We start from the raw sequence: 21,786 nt of genomic DNA on the forward strand, positions 1-21,786 counted from the left end.
GACAAACAGAGGTCTAAACCAGGTCTAAACCAGGACTAAATCAGGACTAAACCAGGTCTAAACCAGGTCTAAACCAGGACTAAACCAGGTCTAAACCAGGTCTAAACCAGGTCTAAACCAGGACTAAACCAGGTCTAAATCAGGACTAAAACCAGGTCTAAATCAGGTCTAAACAAGGTCTAAACCAGGTCTAAATCAGGACTAAACCAGGTCTAAATCAGGTCTAAACAGGGGTCTAAACCAGGTCTAAATCAGGTCTAAACCAGGTCTAAACAAAGGTCTAAACAGGTCTAAATCAGGTCTAAACAAGGTCTAAACCAGGACTAAACAGGTCTAAACCAGGACTAAACCAGGTCTAAAACAGGACTAAAACAGGTGTAAATTAGGACTAAATCAGGTCTAAACCAGGTCTAAATCAGGTCTAAATCAGGTCTAAATTTAGGTCTAAACCAGGTCTAAACCAGGTCTAAATCATGTCTAAACCAGGTCTAAACCAGGTCTAAATTAGGACTAAATTAGGACTAAATCAGGTCTAAATCAGGTCTAAATTAGGACTAAACCAGGTCTAAATCAGGTCTAAATCAGGTCTAAATCATGCCTAAACCAGGTCTAAATCAGGTCTAAATTAGGACTAAACCAAGTCTAAATCAGGTCTAAATTAAGACTAAATCAGGTCTAAATCAGGTCTAAATCAGGACTAAATCAGGTCTAAACCAGGTCTAAATCAGGTCTAAACTAAACAGGTCTAAATCAGGTCTAAACCAGGTCTAAATCAGGTCTAAATTAAGACTAAATCAGGTCTAAATCAGGTCTAAATTAGGACTAAATCAGGTCTAAATCAGGTCTAAACTATAACAGGTCTAAACCAGGTCTAAACCAGGTCTAAACCAAGTCTAAATCAGGTCTAAATTAAGACTAAATCAGGTCTAAATCAGGTCTAAATTAGGACTAAATCAGGTCTAAATCAGGTCTCAATTTGGACTATAACAGGTCTAAACCAGGTCTAAACCAGGTCTAAACCAGGTCTAAATCAGGTCTAAATTCGGACTATAACAGGTCTAACTTGGTTAAATCTTCAAATTGATTCTCAAACAGACGGAGAGGAGGAAGCTGCAGCAGTAGATTCGAGTTTGCCTGATGTTTGTGTGCGTTCGTGTCACTCCAGTTTGTGTTGTGTTTTTTAAATTTATTTATTAATTTTATTTGTATTTATTTGTTTATTTATTTTATTTATTTATTTATTTTTTAGTTTATTTTTTATGTATTTATTTATTAGTTTATTTATTTATTTTTATTTAGATTTTTTATAATACTTTTTTTTTTTTTTTTTTATCTATATTTATCTGACTATAAATATTTTTGCGTCTTTCTGTCCACACCAGAAAGTGTAAAGTGAAGCTCCTTTTGTGTTTTTAAAGTGCATATACGTCCACATCCACATGCATATGCTTCTTTTACATTTATTATTTATGTTTTGTGTGTTTTTTTTTTTTTATTCTTGTGTAGATTCTGAAGCGTTCGTGCACAGAGATCCTGAGCGTGGAGCCGTCCAGCGTCTGTGTGAATCGTGAGTCTTGCAGCTCTCACTCTCACACTTTACTTTCACTACAGAAACATTCAAATATAACAAAAAAAATAAATTAATCTAATGCAAAAACAAAAAAAACTTAGATTTAGTGGTGTTATTTAAATGCAGTGAATCAAACGAAACACGGCAGCGCACACTAATATGCTCATATATTGGATTGTTTATGTGTAGACTGAAAGATTTAAGATCTTTAAAGATGAGTTTTGTGTTGTTTTCTGTAAATAGTTCGACCGTCTTGTATCTTGTTTTATATGTTAATAGGGTTTTGGCAAAAGAAGTGTTAAAACTTCAGCCTAAACCTCTTCGATCTGTAGAATAACCTCAGTGATTTACATAACCTGGATAATTTTTTTGTGTTAAATCATTGTAATATGATGTATGATCAGTGTTGGGAAGGTGACTTTTAAAATGTAATCCCCTACAGATTACAGATTACACACCCCAAAATGTAGTTTGTAACGTAATCCATTAAATGACTTAAAGTGAGTAATGTAATCTGATTACTTTGGATTACTTGATTTTGTTGTAGAGAAACAAAGACGAGGAAATCTTCACATAAGAAGTTTTGTCTGATAAAAGAAAATGAAAAATCCAGATTTTACTGAACCAAATTAAAAATATTATTGATAAAAGACGAAGAAGCACGTCCACACAGCAGGATTTAGTCCTGGTTTAGTCCTGGTTTAGTTCTGGTTTAGTTCTGGTTTAGTCCTGGTTTAGTTCTGGTTTAGTCCTGGTTTAGTCTGGTTTAGTCCTCGTTTAGTTCTAGTTTAGTTCTGGTTTAGTTCTGGTTTAGTTCTGGTTTAGTTCTGGTTTAGATCTAGTTTAGATCTGCTTTTAGTCCTGCTGTTGTCCTGTTGTAGTCCTGGTTTAGACCTGGTTTTAATCCTGGTTTTAGTCCTGGTTTAGACCTGGTTTAGATCTAGTTTAGACCTGGTTTAGTTTCCGGGAATGAGTGGAATTACCGGGGGGAAAAAAAAAAAAAAAAAAGGGATACAGCCCAAAATGTGAAAACAGGAAAATCCTGCTGTGTAATCCATTTATTTGAACAAAGTAACTGTAATCCAATTACCACTCACTGAAACAGTAACTGTAACTGAATACAGTTGCTCATCATTTGTACTCTGATTACTCCGGTACCAAGTAATCTGTTACTCCCCAACACTGACTAAGGTGAAGTCCTGACCAAGACCAGCTCATCTGACCTGAGTTTGTTTTTGGTCTTGTACAGAATCCTTCAACCTGGTGCTCAGAGGAAACGGCTTCGCTCTGGGCCGGAGCAGTGAGGGCGTCGTCTGCAGCTTCATCGTCAACGAGCAAACCATCAGTGAGTTTACACAATCAACACTTTACACAATCAACACTTTACACAAACAACACTTTACACAATCAACACTTTACACAATCAACACTTTACACAAACAACACTTTACACAATCAACACTTTACACAAACAACACTTTACACAAACAACACTTTACACAATCAACACTTTACACAATCAACACTTTACACAAACAACACTTTACACAAACAACACTTTACACAATCAACACTTTACACAAACAACACTTTACACAATTTACAACAACTTTACACAATCACACACTTTACACAACAAACACACTTTACACAAACAACACTTTACACAACAACACTTTACACAAAACAACACTTTACACAATCAACACTTTACACAAATTTACAACACTTTACACAACAACACTTTACACAAACAACACTTTACACAAACAACACTTTACACAAACAACACTTTACACAATCAACACTTTACACAAACAACACTTTACACAATCAACACTTTACACAATCAACACTTTACACAATCAACACTTTACACAAACAACACTTTACACAATCAACACTTTACACAAACAACACTTTACACAAACAACACTTTACACAAACAACACTTTACACAATCAACACTTTACACAAACAACACTTTACACAAACAACACTTTACACAAACAACACTTTACACAAACAACACTTTACACAATCACAAACACACTTTACACAAACAAACACTTTACACAATCAACACTTTACACAATCAAACTTTACACTTTACACAAACACTTTACACTTTACACAAAACAACACTTTACACAATCAACACTTTACACAAACACACACACTTTACACAACACACTTTACACAAACAACATTTACACAACAACACTTTACACAATCAACACTTTACACAAACAACACACTTTACACAAACACACACACAACATTTACACACAACACAACACTTTACACACAATCAACACTTTACACAAACAACACTTTACACAAACAACACTTTACACAATCAACACACACAATTTACACAATCAACACTTTACACAAACAACACTTTACACAATCAACAAACAACACTTTACACAATCAACACTTTCACAATCAACACTTTACACAAACAACACTTTACACAATCAACACTTTACACAACAACACAACACTTTACACAAACAACACACAACACTTTACACAAACAACACTTTACACAATCAACACTTTACACAAACAACACTTTACACAAAACACTTTACACACACACTTTACACAAACAACACTTTACACAAACAACACTTTACACAATCACACACACACTTTACACAATCAACACACACAATCTTTACACAATCAACACTTTACACAAACACACACTTTACACAAACAACACTTTACACAAACAACACACTTTTACACAATCAACACTTTACACAAACAACACTTTACACAAACAACACTTTACACAATCAACACTTTACACAATCAACACTTTACACTTTACACAATCACACTTTTACACAAACAAACTTTACACAAACAACACTTTACACAAACAACACTTTACACAATCAACACTTTACACAAACAACACTTTACACAATCAACACTTTACACAAACAACACTTTACACAAACAACACTTTACACAAACAACACTTTACACAATCAACACTTTACACAAACAACACTTTACACAAACAACACTTTACACACAACACTTTACACACAACTTTACACAAACAACACTTTACACAAACAACACTTTACACACAACACTTTACACACAACTTTACACAAACAACACACACAATTTACAACACTTTACACAATCACAACACTTTACACAATCAAAACACTTTTACACAAACAACACTTTACACAAACAACACTTTACACAAATTTACACACAACTTTACACAATCAACACTTTACACAATCAACACACTTTACACAAACAACACTTTACACAAACAACACTTTACACAATCCACACTTTACACAATCAACACTTTACACAATCAACACTTTACACAATCAACACTTTACACAATCAACACTTTACACAAACAACACTTTACACAAACAACACTTTACACAAACAACACTTTACACAAACAACACTTTACACAAACAACACTTTACACAAACAACACTTTACACAATCAACACTTTACACAATCAACACTTTACACAATCAACACTTTACACAAACAACACTTTACACAAACAACACTTTACACAAACAACACTTTACACAAACAACACTTTACACAATCAACACTTTACACAATCAACACTTTACACAATCAACACTTTACACAAACACTTTACACAAACAACACTTTACACAAACAACACTTTACACAAACAACACTTTACACAAACAACACTTTACACAATCAACACTTTACACAATCAACACTTTACACAAACAACACTTTACACAAACAACACTTTACACAAACAACACTTTACACAATCAACACTTTACACAATCAACACTTTACACAATCAACACTTTACACAAACAACACTTTACACAATCAACACTTTACACAATCAACACTTTACACAAACAACACTTTACACAATCAACACTTTACACAATCAACACTTTACACAAACACACTTTACACAAACAACACTTTACACACTTTACACAACACTTTACACACAACACACTTTACACAAACAACACTTTACACAATCAACACTTTACACAAACAACACAATTTACACAATCAACACTTTACACAAACAACACTTTACACAATCAAACACTTTACACAAACAACACTTTACACAATCAACACTTTACACAAACACTTTACACAATTTTACACAAAACAACACTTTACACACAACACTCAACACTTTACACAAACAACACTTTACACAAACAACACTTTACACAACAACACACTTTACACAAACAACACTTTACACAAACAACACTTTTACACAAACAACACTTTACACAAACAACACTTTACACAATCAACACTTTACACACACACTTTACACAATCAACACTTTACACAAACAACACAATTTACACAAACAACACTTTACACATCAACACTTTACACAATCAACACTTTACACAAACAACACTTTACACAAACAACACTTTACACAAACAACACTTTACACAATCAACACTTTACACAACAACACTTTACACAAACAACACTTTACACAATCAACACTTTACACAAACAACACTTTACACAAACAACACTTTACACAAACAACACTTTACACAAACAACACTTTACACAAACAACACTTTACACAAACAACACTTTACACAATCAACACTTTACACAATCAACACTTTACACAATCAACACTTTACACAAAACAACACTTTACACAAAACACTCAAACACTTTACACAATCAACACTTTACCACAATCAACACTTTACACAATCAAACACTTTACACAATCAACAACACTTTACACAAACAACACTTTAACACAAACAACACTTTACACAATTTACAACACTTTACACAAACAACACTTTACACAATTTACACACAACTTTACACAAAAACACTTTACACAAACAACACTTTACACAAACAACACTTTACACAAACAACACTTTACACAAACAACACTTTACACAATCAACACTTTACACAAACAACACTTTACACAAACAACACTTTACACAATCAACACTTTACACAAACAACACTTTACACAATCAACACTTTACACAATCAACACTTTACACAATCAACACTTTACACAATCAACACTTTACACAAACAACACTTTACACAAACAACACTTTACACAATCAACACTTTACACAAACAACAACAACACTTTTACACAAACAACACTTTACACAAATTTACACACAACTTTACACAATTTCAACACTTTACACAAACAACACTTTACACAATCAACACTTTACACAAACAACACTTTACACAATCAACACTTTACACAAACAACACTTTACACAACAAACACTTTACACAATTTACACAATCAACACTTTTACACAATCAACACTTTACACAACAACACTTTACAAACACTTTACACAAACAACACTTTACACAAACAACACTTTACACATTACACAAACACACTTTACACAAACAACACTTTACACAAACAACACTTTACACAATCAACACTTTACACAAACTTCAACACTTTACACAATCAACACTTTTACACAACAACACTTTACACAATCAACACTTTACACAATCACACAACTTTACACAACACTCAACACTTTCACAAACAACACTTTACACAAACAACACACTTTACACAATCACACACACTTTACACAATTTCAAACACTTTACACAAACAACACACATTTACACACAACTTTACACAATCAACACTTTACACAATCAACACTTTACACAACAACACTTTACACAAATCACACTTTCCACAAACAACACTTTCCACAAACAACACTTTACACAATCAACACTTTACACAAACAACACTTTACACAAACAACACTTTACACAATCAACACTTTACACAATCAACACTTTACACAAACAACACTTTACACTGAGAGGAGTTTATGATTCTCATGGCCAAAATCACTGTGAATAACGATGACATCACAATAATTATTAAAGTTGCGACTGTTTAAGACTGTTATAGATATGAATCATGAGTAGGGGTGTAACGGTACAAAAATCACAGTTCAGTGCTTCAGTTTGAGGTCACAGTTCGGTTCATTTTCTGTACAGATGCAAATTGAACAAAATGCCAAATTATGTTTTTATTAAACCAACAATTAGTTTTAATATTATACAAACTGGAAAATAAAATAAATGCAAAGTGCTGCTCAGTAAAACTAATAAGTTAAATAAAATATTCTCGAATAAGCAACAAACGTTTGAAATATTATTAAAAAAAAAAAATAAAAAATCCTTGTAAACAGTAAACAAAACAGTTCCAGCATGAACTTTGACTCAATCTTCAGATTTCTGGCCAGAAAAACCAACTTGTCCACATTGTCTGCAGTAAAAGCAGATCTGCTGCAGGTGCGACGTCCCCAGTGGATGGAGCTTGTTGTGGGTATTGGGGGGGAGTGAGGGTCGACGAGTGCACTTTGGTGAGGATTCACGTGGTTCTGAGGGACGTAGTCAAGTCTGGGGGTAACTGTTGTGAAGGTGGTCGCCCTAACTATAAAGCGCTGCAGGAAACACCACCCCAAAGTAGGGTTGGGCATGATTAATCGATTAATCAATAATTGATCATTAAGAATTTCATCGATTACATTCATTTTAATTGGACAAACTGAATGTATGTTTGTGTGTCGTGACCAAACAGGTGTGTACATGTGTCTCTGCATCAGAAGGAGCGAGACACAAACAGTGGGTCAGTCTGTAACGAACCGAAGCACAAATGTGGATTTAACCAGGATTTGTAGAAGAAATTCCACACTTTCCGTTGCGTTGGGACAAGTGTGAGTCCATGTGCACAGTGGATAAAGCAGCACATATGTTTCTGTGTCCAGTGGGAAAAGTTTTTCCAGGTGAGAGTCGCTCAATGTGGATGACGAGGCCCCGCCCCCCTCCCCCCGTACGCTGTCCTGGTTTTGACAAACACAAATCTGGTCACACTGACCTGTATTCACCTGAGTCATGTCTTTTAATCCAACACAAGTTGAACCACATCAGCGACACAAGAGCTGGAGTTTTATCTTCACTTAGTTTATGTAAATTAGTGATGTGGTTTTAAGTTTTGTTTCTGTGAGATTTGAACAAAACTGAATTAAACACATTATAATGTCAAACAGCTGATGTGGATCTAGAGTCGTTATGTTTATATGTCGTAAAGTTGAATTTATTTATGCAGATTAGTGCAGATAGTAATAATAATGATGATCATTTTAATATAAAAACGTTAATGATTAATCGATAATCGATCGTTAATTCTTCTGACGATCGATTAAGAAAATTTCATCGAATGCCCGTCCCTGCCCCAAACACAGACGAGTTTCTTGTGAATATTAAAGTGTAGCTGCACATGAAGTGGTGGAATATAAACACACACACACTCGTGCACAGCCCTGCACCGAACCAAACGTCCTGTACCAAAACTTTTCAGCATGAATACATGAACCGTTGCACCTCTAATAATTAGAATTTAATTTAATATTATGAATAGTTTCTATATTTAAACAACTGTTACATAATTTTACTTTGTTATAAGTGAAAACAACAAAGATCTAGAAGAGAACGTCCTGGATAAATGACTTTTTCTGCAAACTCTAGGGATAAAATGCTGATTTTCTTTGTTCACGATTATACAAAATGTCCCACAAACGATTCAGACAATTATTGTTTACTCTTTTTATCACAATGAACGATGTTTTTACCTGGTCCCTGAAGGGTCGACCAGGTTTTGTATTCACCCTGTGTGTGTGTGTGTGTGTGTGTGTGTGTCTGTCCACCCGTGATAATTTCACCATTTATGGACCGATTGTCACCAAATTTGATACGTGGGTCAATCCCTCGTGCCCGATGCTGCAAAAAAGTTTGTTGAGCATCCGAGGTCATTTGAGGTCACACGGGTCAATTGAAAGGTCACGACATTATAAAGAATCTCTTCAATTTGGGCAATTTCTGAACCATCTGCAGCCTAAATTATTCACTCAATCATCACACAAGTTGGCACACACATAACCGGGGCGCACTGGATGTTACAGGTCGAAACCGGTCAAGGTCACTTGAAGGTCAAGGTAACCGAGGTCAAATATGTGTTTTTGGTCATAACTCCACGAAGGATCGAGCTCGAGCAACGGGAGTGTCTCAAAATCTCATAATAATGATGATCTATTTATAATTCTATGTATTTGTGTAGTAAAATATGAATAGTTTTCCAGATAATCACTAATTCTAACAGTTCCTTTCTCTTTCAGTGTATGTTGTTAAGTTTTAATTGGACCAGGTTGCGATCTCTGATTACGCTCGTTGATTATTGTCCCATCTCAACATTTAACAGTCACATACTCTACTTTATTTACAACCCCAATTCCAGTTGGGACGCTGTGTAAAACTCAAAAAAACAAAAAAAAAACAGAATACAAGGATGTGCAAATCCTTTTCAACCTATATTAAACTGAATAAACTACAAAGACATGATATTTAATGTTCAAACTGATAAACTTTATTGTTTTTATGCAAATATTCACTCATTTTCAATTTGATGCCTGCAACACATTCCAACGTTCCTACACGCAGAGATTTCTCCAGAGTCTTGGAATCTTTTGATGATATTTTGGACCGTAGATGATGAAAGCCCTAAATTCCTTGCAACTGTACGTTGAGAAATGTTGTTCTTAAACTGTCGGACTTTTTCTGTTATTAGGTTCTTTTTCTCAGACCCAGAGTGTTGTTTCATACCTGACAGTTTGTTCTGCTCACTCGCGTCTTCCTCAGAGTCACGTGATGTTGCTGTGACGTGTCGCTCAGATGATTTAAACAGGCTTTGGCGCTGTTTTCCTACCGGTGGAGGCAGGACGACAGCGCCACCTGCAGTCCCACTTCCTCAGGACAGTGTCCCAGGTGTGTGAGAGTAAAAAAGCCCCTCATCCCGGTTTACAGTCCTGTGGGCACGTTTTCCATATTTCGATTGCTTCGAAGCAATCGAAATACGGAAAACACCAAAACCTGTTTAAATCAGCTGACCAGACACGTCACAGCAACATCACGTGACTCTGAGGAAGACGCTCATGAACAGAACAAACTGTCAGGTATGACATAACACTCTGGGTCTGGAAAAAAGAACCTAATAACATAGAATATCGGAAGACCAAATGAACCTCATTGGACTGTCGGACTTTTTGCTCACGCAGTTGTTCACAAAGTGGTGAACCTCGCCACGTCCTCGCTGGTGAATGACTGAGCCCTTCAGGGAAACTCCTTTTACACCTTACACACTCATTGTTATTAAAAGCCCGCGTTGCTGCTGGGAAATATTTTGGTCGGAGGCAAGAAACACGGTAGCGTCAAACACAGTGCGTAACCTCGCGTATTTATCCCCGATAATGGTAAATTCCTGCTGCATTATCAGATGCACAAATAGAAGCACGGAAGAAGGAAAATGTCTTTTTCGTATTCTGAGTGAAAAGAACCACTAACGGTGAATTAAACGACTTTCAAACATCCGCAGAGCAAACGTAGAAGATCCTAACAAACCGTGGACTCCAACAAGTTCAACAACACATCGAGACTCTTGGAGGTTTTCATCTTTTCTGCTGTGAATGGCCCAGGAGTTTCCACCAAGTCATTGTGGATATCGCCCAAGTGAATATTTGTCCAGGTAGTTGGTGATTCTGACCAGAAATTTGGTTTGGTCCACCTTTTTGTCGGGGTTGAAAAGGGTGATTTGTCGTCCGTCGATGCTTATGACCAATTTCTGGTCAAATGGTCTTGGGTCCTCTGCCGTTAGAGTGGATAAATAACCGGGATCAATACCCTTTACGTGTTTTCTCGCTCCGTCCGTCATGTTGAATTAGTGTTTCTTGCCGCCGACCAAAATAATTCCCAGCATGCAACGCGCGCTTTTGTCAACAATGAAACTCAAATCATGGTATTCTGTATTTTTTTAAGTTTTACAGCGCGTCCCAGCTTCATTGGAACTGGGGTTGTAGACCTTTTCTACCTCCACAAACAATTTTACAGAAACGGAACAGACACACAGTCACACGCAGCAGCCTGTTGGAGCTGGATCCTGCTCACACACTGTTACTCTTCAAATCCCCGTCCTGATGTCTCTGGTGGAGCGTATGTCTGTACAATGGCATCAGCAGATTTCCTTGAGCGCCCCCTGCAGTCTGAAGTCTCCGTGTCAGCGCCCGAGTTTATTCTGGACTCACAGTATGTTCGATCTCTTTCCCTTTTTCAAAACTTGGCACCTCTTCCCGTTCCTCCCGTCTCCTCCTGCCAACGCCGCCGCTCAAGTTTTATTTTTGACATTTCGTCTCCATTAAAAATACCCACCCGAACATATTTACTTCCTTATTTTTATTTTTTTGATTTGAGAAACTTGCGTTGATGGGAGCCGTTAGCAGATGTCTGGTTGCTAGTCCTTCTCAGTTTGGGCGCGCTCACATTCGCCCACTTGGGACTATTTATTCCCCGGTCTTGGGTTGCGCGCGTGTGGGTTGCGTGCGCGTGGGGCGGGGGGGCGTGTGGGGGGGGGCAGGCTATAATTGCGGACGCGCGAGTCCCGTATGTGGAACAGATGTCGTCCATGTTGGCAGTTGGACGCGCCGCCAGAGCACTTTTCACACAGACATATATCAATAATGGGAATGAACTCTGAACCGCGGCGAGACGAGCGAGCGGCTCCAAACCACCGCTTCACACGACGCACTTTTAATAGGCTCACATTTGCTTAGTTCAGTTTTTACATTTGAATTTATTTATTTTACTGTTTTCATTTAATTAACTCATCATTTTTTTGCTGTTTTCAACTGCAGTTCTGTCGCTTCCAGTCTCAAAAACACAGTTCAGAAAGTGTTTACATCACGAGAGTCAAACTCAAACTCACAGAGGCCAAAATTCAAAACTGGGACTAAGTCGTGGGACAAACGAAATATTTATTGAAAAATTTCAACAACATCTGCATGTTTTCTCTTCTTTGGAGATCTGTAATGTTAAATCTTTTCTTATTAAAATAAATGTTTAATAAAAGTTTTACTTAAATATTGAATCCAGAACAAACAGAAAATAAAATAATAACAACATTTTAAATAAATCATGTCTCTGTAGTTTATCTGTAGTCGGTGAGCAGCTCTGATACAGATTTGATCTGATCTCGTGGACCAAATATAATTATATCATGGGCCAAATTTGGCCCCCGGGCCAAGTTGATTTTGACACGTCTCCTCTACATTATTAGTCATATTATTACTGTTTTGTATTGGGACAAATGGCTTAAATATAAAATAACAGGGACGTAAAAATAAATGAAATATTGTGATATTGTATCACTGTGAGTCTTTATGTTTATAGAACTTTTCACAGACTTTTGACACAGAGACACAGAGTCTCCAAACCCACTGAGGGTAAAGTACAGCTGCAGCCACAGCTGCCCTGAGGCAGACTGACTGAAGCTCCAGTCAGCACCATCGGCCCCTCCAACACACACACACACACACACACACACACACACACACGACACACACACACACACACACACACACACACACACACACACACACACACACACACACACACACACACACACACACACACGCACACACACACACACACACACACACACACACACACACACACACACACACGCACACACACACACAGCACACACACACACACACGCACACACACACACACACACACACACACACACACACGCACACACACACACACACACACACACACACACACACACACACACACACACACACACACACACACGCACACACACACACACACACACACACGCACACACACGCACACACACACGCACACACACACACACACACACACACACACACACACACACACACACACGCACACACACACACACACACACACACACGCACACACACACACACACACACACACACACACACACACACACACACACACACACACACACACACACACACACACACACACACACACGCACACACACACACACACACACACACACACACACACGCACACACACACACACACACACACACACACACGCACACACACGCACACACACACACACACACACACACACACACACACACACACACACGCACACACACACACACACACACACACACACTTTCACACTAGGCAATGTGGGTGAAGTGTCTTGCCTAAGGACACAATGAGAGTTTCTTTTTTTATATGACTGGTGCCTCCTGTGGCTCCTGATTTTCCCAGTGTCTCCATCCAAGTCCAGACCAGGTCTGGCCTTGCTGAACGTCTGAGATCTGACGTGATCAGACTTTGTCAAACTGATGTGGCCACATAAAAATATGGTGACTGTCACAGTTTATCAAATCACAAGTTCCTTTCCTTAAATCCATTATAAACATCAGGAAATACATTTCCCATGATTCATTTTCAATATGAAGAAATCAGTTTTTTACTTGAATTCTTGGGATTATGACAAAAATAATTCACACCAAAATCTTGTCAAGGTATTTTAAAAGCAAAAAAGAGTCCTGTCTACAACTATATCAGCCTCTTCAAAATATCACAATAAATATCGTACTGTGAGATTTGGATCTCGTCACATCCCTGTTAAATATATATAAAATATAACAGAGTTTTCACACACGTGTGTGTCACTGGTGGGAATGAAGTGTGTGCAGAGACTCGTCTGCACTGATCCAAACTGTCTCTGAAATAAAACTGTTTTATATAAATGACTGAAAATAAGACGAGTTTATTTAAATGCTTCTTCCTCTTTCCACTTTCACAGAACTGAGCTTAAATTAGAGAAACATTCCAGAATAATCCGTAAATATCTGTAAATGTGTCATAATATTATAATAGTCTTTACTTATTCATTTATTCATTTATTTATTTAGTGAGTGCAGTTTTCTCTCTCCAAGCTCGAAAAACACATCCTGGAAAAAACACTTCAGTAAATTCAAATATTACAAAACCAGTTTTTGCTCAGACGTACAGTGTGTCAGTAACCAGAATGAACCGTGAACACACAGAGACACACACACAGACACACTGAGACACACACAGAGACACACACACACAGAGACACACACGAGACACACACAGAGACACACAGAGACACACACAGACACACACACACACAGAGACACACACAGACACACACAGAGACACACACAGACACACACTGAGACACACAGACACACACAGAGACACACAGAGACACACACACACACAGACACACACAGAGACACACAGAGACACACAGAGACACACAGAGACACACACACAGAGACACACACAGAGACACACAGAGACACACAGACAGAGACACACAGAGACACACACAGAGACACACACAGAGACACACAGAGACACACACACACAGAGACACACAGAGACACACAGAGACACACAGAGACACACAGAGACACACACACACAGAGACACACACAGAGACACACAGAGACACACACAGAGACACACAGACACACACACACAGAGACACACACAGAGACACACACACACAGAGACACACACAGAGACACACAGAGACACACAGAGACACACAGAGACACACACAGAGACACACAGAGACACACAGAGACACACAGACACAGAGACACACACAGAGACACACTGAGACACACACAGAGACACACAGAGACACACAGAGACACACACAGAGACACACACAGAGACACACAGAGAGACACACTGAGACACACACAGAGACACACAGAGACACACACAGAGACACACACAGAGACACACAGAGACACACACAGAGAGACACACAGAGACACACACAGAGACACACAGAGACACACACACACACACACACACAGACACACACAGAGACACACACAGAGACACACACAGAGACACACACACACACAGAGACACACAGAGACACACACTGAGACACACACAGAGACACACACAGAGACACACACACACAGAGACACACAGAGACACACAGAGACACAGAGACACACAGAGACACACACAGAGACACACACACACAGAGACACACAGAGACACACAGACACACACAGAGACACACAGAGAGACACACACAGAGACACACACAGACACACACAGACACACACACACACAGAGACACACAGAGACACACACAGAGACACACACACACAGAGACACACACAGAGACACACACAGAGACACACAGAGACACACACAGAGACACACACACAGAGACACACAGAGACACACACACACACAGAGACACACAGAGACACACAGAGACACACACAGAGACACACACAGAGACACACACAGAGACACACAGACACACAGAGACACACACAGAGACACACAGAGACACACACAGAGACACACACAGAGACACACAGAGACACACAGACACACACAGAGACACACAGAGACACACACAGAGACACACAGAGACACACACAGAGACACACACAGAGACACACAGAGACACACAGAGACACACACATGAGACACACACAGAGACACACACACACACAGAGACACACACAGAGACACACACAGACACACACAGAGACACACAGAGACACACAGAGACACACACAGAGACACACAGAGACACACACAGAGACACACACAGAGACACACACAGAGACACACACAGAGACACACACACACACAGAGACACACACAGAGACACACACAGAGACACATGAGACACACAGACAGAGACACACAGAGACACACAGAGACACACACAGAGACACACACAGAGACACACAGAGACACACACAGAGACACACACACACAGAGACACACACAGAGACACACTGAGACACACAGAGACACACTGAGACACACACAGAGACACACACAGAGACACACACAGAGACACACAGAGACACACAGACACACAGAGACACACACACACTGAGACACACACAGAGACACACACAGAGACACACACAGAGACACACACACACACAGAGACACACACAGAGACACACACAGAGACACACACAGAGACACACACAGAGACACACATGAGACACACAGAGACACACAGAGACACACAGAGACACACACAGAGACACACACAGACACACACACACACAGACACACACACATGAGACACACTGAGACACACTGAGACACACACAGAGACACACACAGAGACACACACAGAGACACACACACACAGAGACACACTGAGACACACTGAGAGACACACACACAGAGACACAGAGACACACACACAGAGACACACACTGAGACACACTGAGACACACAACAGAGACACAGAGACACACACACACAGAGACACACAGAGACACACACAGAGACACACACAGACACAGACACACAGAGACACACAGAGACACACACAGAGACACACACACAGAGACACACACAGAGACACACACAGAGACACACACACAGAGACACAGAGACACAGAGACACAGAGACACACACAGAGACACACACAGAGACACACAGACACACAGAGACACACACAGACACACACACACGAGACACACACACACACAGAGACACACACAGACACACAGAGACACACACAGAGACACACAGACACACACAGAGACACACAGAGACACACACAGAGACACACAGAGACACACACACAGAGACACACACAGAGACACACAGAGACACTCGCGGCTCGTTTCATCCAAACTGTCTCTGAAACAGGACTTTACATTTCATTAAAACATCTTTAAATACAAATTTTTATTACATTTATCAAAAGAATTCTGTGTTAGTTTGAAACTTCTTCAATAAAATAAAATATTACAAAGACAAAACATTCATTATTTAAATCAAATAGTCTATAAAATAACATCTAAATAAAAACATGGCTTCATTGCTGCAATAACTTTAACTTCTTGGGTTATTTTTAAAGACAATACAGTGTAAAGTGTTTTTACCTTGTTGACATGTTTCGACTCCTGCTGCCGTCACTCTTATAATTATTTTGTCTTTGTAATATTTTATTTTATTTAAGAAGTTTCAAATTAATACAGAATTCTCTTGAAAAATGTAACAAAAATGAGTATTTAAAGATATTTTAATGAAATGTAAAGTCCTGTTTCATGGACAGTTTGGAAGAACATAAGAAGACAAAATGAACATCTTTGAATTAATTATTGCAAATTCAAGTGTAAAAAAAATAATAATAATAAAAAATCCCTTGATTGTGATTTAAAGCAGCTCCTCAGTAAGAATCAGAACAAAGGTGAACAAAATCCACCAAGTAGGAATCTGTGTCATGAATGAAATAAAAAAAAACATAAATGTATTACAATAAAAACTCCAATAACACTGTCAGATAAAAGCTTTTTGTTGTATTTTTAGCTGAAAACTCCCACAGTGGGGCTTTAATCCACCGGCTGCTATTTCCCCAGAGTTTAGAAAAATAAATAGTGGAATAAAAATGCAGAGAACCTAAACTGTGCTGTTCTTTGTGTTGTCCAGGTCAGAAGCCGAGTGAGGTTCAGAACGACTATCTGCTGTGTCCAGCCCCGAGTCTCTATGAAGTGGGACAGTGAGTACTTTTACTTTTACTTATACTTGTGTACTTTTACATACGTGTGTGTACTGTCATAGAGCAACGAGAATCACAGTCAAAATGATCACAAAGCTGCAGATATTTTGGTCAGTATGATGTTCTCAACCAAAAAAATATGTGTTTATTTCACTGAAAAAGACTTTGAGTTTCCGTGGAGATGTTGTTCTTTTTGCTGTAATATTCCACAGTACTGTACAAAACGAACTATCTCCATGAAGAATGTTCCGAAGTATGATTTTAACTTTCTGTTTCCATGGAATCGGGCAGGAAAAGTTTCACATTTATATCTCTAAATGTCACTTTTTTTCCTTTTCACCTGCAGAATCTGACCATTAGGGACGTAAGAATAGCCGAAATATCGTGATATTGTATCTAGTGTAAATAAAAATTTGAAAATAAAAATAGCAAGGGATGCGCAATGATGCAGACCAAGAGGCGTAATTTTCCATTTATTTGAGAAATAATTGCACGTAGAGCGACTTTTTCAATTGTTACAAACACAGACGCTCAGAGCATCGACCATTTTGACTCACTACACTCTTTGGCAAAGGTTGGACCAATCAAAATGGACGGAGCGAATGAGTTTGACCCAAAACAAAGTTCCTATTGGACACTCGTTTTTGCAACTTTCAGATTTTTAAGGAAAAAAGTTTCTATCTTTTATAGTTGGAAAGTTATGCTCGATTTTATAAAACATATTTCCAGGTTTCGTATATGAAACCGTCGGGCTGGAAGGGTTTACGAGGTGAAAGCAAAACTCAAGTGTAACTTGTACCAAACGAACTAGTAAGATGTGAATGATACGTGTACCCAGGAATCTAGGTTCTAAAGGAGGAAAGAAGGTGTAATAAATTTGGACCGTAGGTTGAAATGAGAAAAGTGCACAAAATGTATTGAACAGAATCAATACTCTTCCCCAAATATGACCAGTTTACCCCGACATAAATCAGTCCTTTGTCCAACAATTTGTCCTTTCAAAATAAAAAAGCTCTGAAAAAAACCTCTTGTGTCTCATCTACCTGGGTAGTATGATTTTTTGTTTCTTTCTTTCGTTGGTGCACAAGATCTTAGCTTAATTCAGCTGTTCAATGAAGGCCAGTTCCACCGTGGAGAGACCTGAAGGACCCAGCAGGTCCACAGGTCCTGGATCCAGTGACTCCAGCCCATGGACCTATTCAAATAACTGGATACAGTATTGCTGCTTGTTGCTGCCTCCAGTTGATGTAGTGACTCACTGGAACTTCAGCAGAAAAAATCCCATGGGCCGAGAGAAGATTTTTCTCATAGAGGCAAAGTGATCACAAACTGCTCGTGTTCGTCTGACAGGTCATCTACAGCTTTAAAAAATGTTGGATTTGTTGGCGATTTTTACCTATTTTTAGATCATAAACTTTTTTTCAGCTCAAAATCCTTCAGTTGTCTTAAAACAGTTTATAATCGTTCGCTTCGGCTCCGCTCTAACTCCTCTTGCTCTGATTGGTCAAAGCGATCACGTGACACACGAGCCCGCGCATCATGTGTGCGGTCGTGTGCATTCGCGTGTGCCCATGGGAGAAAAGAACTCTAATGCACATGCTCCGTCGGCCCACAGCTGCCGGAAGCACCTGGCCGGACTAGACGAACCTGGGATCACGAACCACTGAGCTCAGCCAAGAGACTTGAATGGGCGGCCATTTTGAAACCAGTCTCACAGCGAACAGTCCCAGGTCGAATCAGGTCAACAAAAAAAACCAACCTGCATAAACAGGGCAACATTAATACAATTTTCGCAAAGCACAAATTCAGATCTGGTTCAAATCATTTCAAACTACTTTTAACTGGATTACAGCAGCTTGTAGTTTTTTACACAATGTGCAGTTTTCAACACGCGGCACATGGACGTGTAACAACCCTTAACATCTGTATAGAAGTTCTGATTTGTACATAGTTATATGTTTCTCCAGTTGGTTTTTCATACATTCTCTGAATCAGGTCAATAATAATTGGTCATTGCATCTTGTAGTTAAGTCAAGGTAGAAAACAAAATGAAGCCAGGATATCACTTTAACACACCTGAAAACCTGGACAAATCTTCCTCTCCAGAACTTTTTACAATTTGATTTATCTCTAAGAACCAGAAACAAGTTGTTATTTAACAATTGAAGCAATATTTTACCACATGTTTGCACAATATATCTGACATGTGCTGTCCAGTTTCTTCACAAGACGGCGATGCATTTGCAACAGAACTTACAGCGCCCCCTACTGGGCGCATATGACACCACACAGTTAAATGAAATTTAAAGGAACACACTCCCAAATTAATGAGTAAAACTTGGGTGGGTTACACAAGCAATTCTGTTTTTTGTTTTTTTCCCTCATGTTTTTCCCCAGTAATTGTAAACATTTATATTTTCTTCATGTAAAACGTGGATGTTCATTTCGCCCGGTTTGCAGTATGTTAATGATTTCTTCTTGTTTATCTAAAACTGGTGAAATTTTGGCACCGGGACCAATCCAAAACGTGTGAAGTTTTAATAATGGCTCCAAACTGTAAAGCCGCCCTTTATTTATAGAGACACATTTAAATAGAAAAAAAAATCTGTGTTTCTTCAAAAATCCATAATTACTGCGCGGCTGAGCTCACTGCGTCTTTACACTGCACATTTTTACTTCTGCAGACGAGGATATCTGTGAATTAAAGGTGACATGTTGTTCCTTTGTCTGAAATGTTCCGCAGTGTGTCATTAAACCTTTCTATCTCCATAGAGACCAAACCAGACCAAGTTCCAGGTCAGATCTGTGGAGAATGTCTGTTTTTCAAGGAATTTTTGAGCTTTAAAACCACCTGGAACTGAATAAATGTAAAGTAGAGTTGTTTAATGTCACACTGCGGAACATTCCAGGCAGAGCAGCGACGTATCCATAGAAACAAGCAGGTGACGGAGCCTCAAACAAAAAGTTACACAGTGCACATTTAAACTGAAAAAGCCTGTTTCTTCAAACATCTATAATTACTATGTGGCCGATGCTTCTAGATAAGAGAATATTTGGGAATTAAGTGTATTTTTATTTATTATTTAAGAAAATCACAAATTATGTCTCTGTTTTTGGCATTTTGATTTAATAATTCTGTTATTTTTGGCATTTTTTTTATTATTAAAGGTCCAATATTAGGCTGTTTTCTGATTTATGTTCTATTGTTGTTTCCTCATCACAAACAGACCTGGAGTTGTGTTTTGTTTCGTTCACACGTTTAACACACAAACCTGCACATTTAGGCTGAGTTCCACCTTGTGATGTCATCATGTGGTGATACAGGAAGTGCTCCATTGTGTTTTTAAACTCCACACACCTGCTTCACTAAAATCATTTGGATCATCTCAGACCTGGAATTGGATCTAAAGGTAAAAGGAGCTGTTCACTTGAAAACTACCACTTCATGACATCACAAGGTGGAACAGAGCATTTAGAGCAGACATGTCAAACTCAGACTCAAATTTGGCCCACGATATAATTATACTAGACCCTCGAGATCAGATCTGATCTGTATTAGAGCTGCCCGCCGCCTACAGATAAAATATAGAGACATTATTTATTTAAAATTTATGTAAAATTATGTATTTATTTATTTTGTTCTGGATTCAATGTTT

The 21,786-nt window shown here is 38.6% G+C and overlaps 1 protein-coding gene across 2 annotated transcripts in view; it reads left to right on the forward strand.

Annotated features, from left to right (window-relative positions):
* Positions 1–21,786, forward strand: part of antxr2a (ANTXR cell adhesion molecule 2a) — a 238,778-nt gene that overhangs the window by 53,470 nt on the left and 163,522 nt on the right. For both annotated transcript variants that reach the window (XM_055161292.1, XM_055161293.1), the window contains 3 exons: positions 1,507–1,567; positions 2,820–2,915; positions 18,061–18,130. In XM_055161292.1, coding sequence (XP_055017267.1) covers positions 1,507–1,567; positions 2,820–2,915; positions 18,061–18,130 — 227 coding nt within the window. The remainder of the gene's footprint in view (positions 1–1,506; positions 1,568–2,819; positions 2,916–18,060; positions 18,131–21,786) is intronic.

Source organism: Boleophthalmus pectinirostris, unplaced genomic scaffold, assembly GCF_026225935.1.
Source record: "Boleophthalmus pectinirostris isolate CB_2022bp ecotype Guang Dong unplaced genomic scaffold, ASM2622593v1 HiC_scaffold_4, whole genome shotgun sequence".
NCBI lineage: Eukaryota > Metazoa > Chordata > Actinopteri > Gobiiformes > Gobiidae > Boleophthalmus > Boleophthalmus pectinirostris.